General features: G+C 39.7%; 1 protein-coding gene across 1 annotated transcript; it reads right to left on the minus strand.

Annotated features, from left to right (window-relative positions):
* Positions 1-646: 646 nt before the first annotated feature.
* Positions 647-1,500, minus strand: LOC139882743 (uncharacterized mitochondrial protein AtMg00810-like). The gene is made up of 3 exons (XM_071867020.1): positions 1,063-1,500; positions 929-980; positions 647-843 (listed from the first exon to the last, which is right to left on the minus strand). Exons 1-3 carry the CDS (start codon positions 1,498-1,500, stop codon positions 647-649), a joined length of 687 nt encoding a protein of 228 aa, XP_071723121.1.
* Positions 1,501-1,977: the final 477 nt, after the last annotated feature.

Raw genomic sequence — 1,977 nt, forward strand, 5'->3', positions numbered from 1 at the left:
TTGCAACGAGTGTAAGAGTGCACTGTTGGTTTCACGCTCTTTAAAACTTGCGATCAGTATCATCGTCCAATAAAAATGTGTAGCGAATGTGAGAAACCAAATTGAGAAATGCATTAATCATGACACATTTTCACAATATAAATTGACATTTAAATTTTGTAAGAAGACGAAAGAGAAGAAGGTAAGAAAGAAAAAGTGTGGGGATTTTCTCTGTATTCTATTTAACTCAATGTACAGGATCGATGTTATAGTACAAAGCAAGTACAAATAAAGGCAACTAAATATTTTACAAATTAGGTCCGATACTAATTGATCATTATTGATCTCTGAATAATATCCAATAATATTCGGAAGATTCTTGCGTATCTTCCAACACTCCCCCTCAAGTTGGTGGCTTGTAGATATCCAAGACGCCTAGCTTGCTCAAAAGATACTCATGATGTCTTTGACATAGAGGCTTGGTGAAGACATCTGCTGGTTGTTCTTCTGTTCGAATTCCCCGTGTCTCGATTATTCCTTGCTGGATTTTTTCTCGAGTGAAATGGCAGTCCACTTCTATGTGCTTTGTTCTTTCATGGACAATGAGGTTTGAAGCAAGTTTGAGAGTCACATTGTTGTCGCAAAATAATCTAGTCGGTCCTTCAACTTATACCCCAAGATCTCGAAGTAATCCTCGTAACCACACCATCTCACATGTGGTTTTTGCCATGGCTTGATATTCTGCCTCTGCTGAGGATAATGAGACAGTTGGTTGCTTCTTTGTCTTCCATGAAAGCAAATAATCCCCTAATTTAATACAGAGACCGGTTGTGGATCTTCTGCTCATTGGACAGGTCGCATAATCTACATCACAATATGCAATCATTCTCATATCGCATTTCTTGGAGAGAAGAATCCCAAGTCCAGGACAATTCTTCAACTACTTTACCACTTTCAGTGCAGCGTTCATGTGAGACTACTTCGGCTTGTGCATGAACTGACTGAGGTTCGCACGGCATAACTAATGTCTAGCCTGGTCATAGTCAAATATATGAGCTTCCCAACAAGTTTCTGATAACTCACTGGATCTTCGAGTACGGGGTCGGTTTCTTGAGATATTCCAGCATCATAATCTACTATGGTTAGTTTGACATTTTGCTCAATTGGAATTATAGCTAGCTTACATACTGACAAACCTGCTTTTGATATGATTTCCAATGCAAATTTCCTCTGGCTGAGGGAGATTCCTTGGTATGATCGTGCAATTTCGATTCCAAGAAAATACTTTGGCAACCCTAAATCTTTTATGTGGAAAGTAGAGTGCAAGTATTGCTTGAAACCTTTGATAGCTACTTCATCATTTCCCATAATAAGTATATCATGTACATATATCATCAAGTATATAGATGACGTACCTTTAGTCCATGTGAAAACAGCATAATCAAATCTGGACTGTTGAAAACCGGCAGCTATTAGGGACTCAGAAAATTTGCCACTGTCTGGAAGCTTGCTTAAACCCATACAAGGATTTGCCGAGATCACATACTTTATTCTCTCCCTGTCTCCGTAAACCCTATGGCACGTTCATATAAATCTCTACGTCTAGATCTCCATGTAGAAAGGCATTGTGAACATCCATCTAATGCTATGACTAGCCTTGATAAGCCGTTACTGAGAGAAATGAGCAGACTCAAACATCTTTGGCTTCAGGGGAGAAGGTTTCGTGATAATCAAAACTTTTCCGCTGTGTAAAACCCTTAGCCACTAATCAGGTTGTGTACCTTTCAATTGAACCGTCAGCTCAATATTTGATCTTATAGACCCATTTGCATCTAATTGCCTTGCGATGCGGAGGTAAAGTAACAAGTTCCCATGTCTGATTATCACTAGAGCCTGCAATTCCGCTTCCATAGCTTTCTGCCATCTCGGATCAGTGCTCGCCTCATCATAGTTTGACGGCTCTCGCTCTTCAGAAATGCAAGCGATGCAATCAATTGG

The sequence above is a fragment of the Rutidosis leptorrhynchoides genome, unplaced genomic scaffold, assembly GCF_046630445.1.
Source record: "Rutidosis leptorrhynchoides isolate AG116_Rl617_1_P2 unplaced genomic scaffold, CSIRO_AGI_Rlap_v1 contig302, whole genome shotgun sequence".
NCBI classification, from domain to species: Eukaryota; Viridiplantae; Streptophyta; class Magnoliopsida; order Asterales; family Asteraceae; genus Rutidosis; species Rutidosis leptorrhynchoides.

Excerpts from the sequence above, each read along its gene's own strand:
- LOC139882743 (XM_071867020.1), bottom strand. The coding sequence starts at position 1,500 with ATGGGTTTAAGCAAGCTTCCAGACAGTGGCAAATTTTCTGAGTCCCTA. Across the intron at positions 981-1,062 it reads ACCCCGTACTCGAAGATCCA|TCAGTTCATGCACAAGCCGA; the intron begins GTGAGTTATCAG and ends TGCGAACCTCAG. Across the intron at positions 844-928 it reads TGAACGCTGCACTGAAAGTG|ATTATGCGACCTGTCCAATG; the intron begins GTAAAGTAGTTG and ends ATTGTGATGTAG.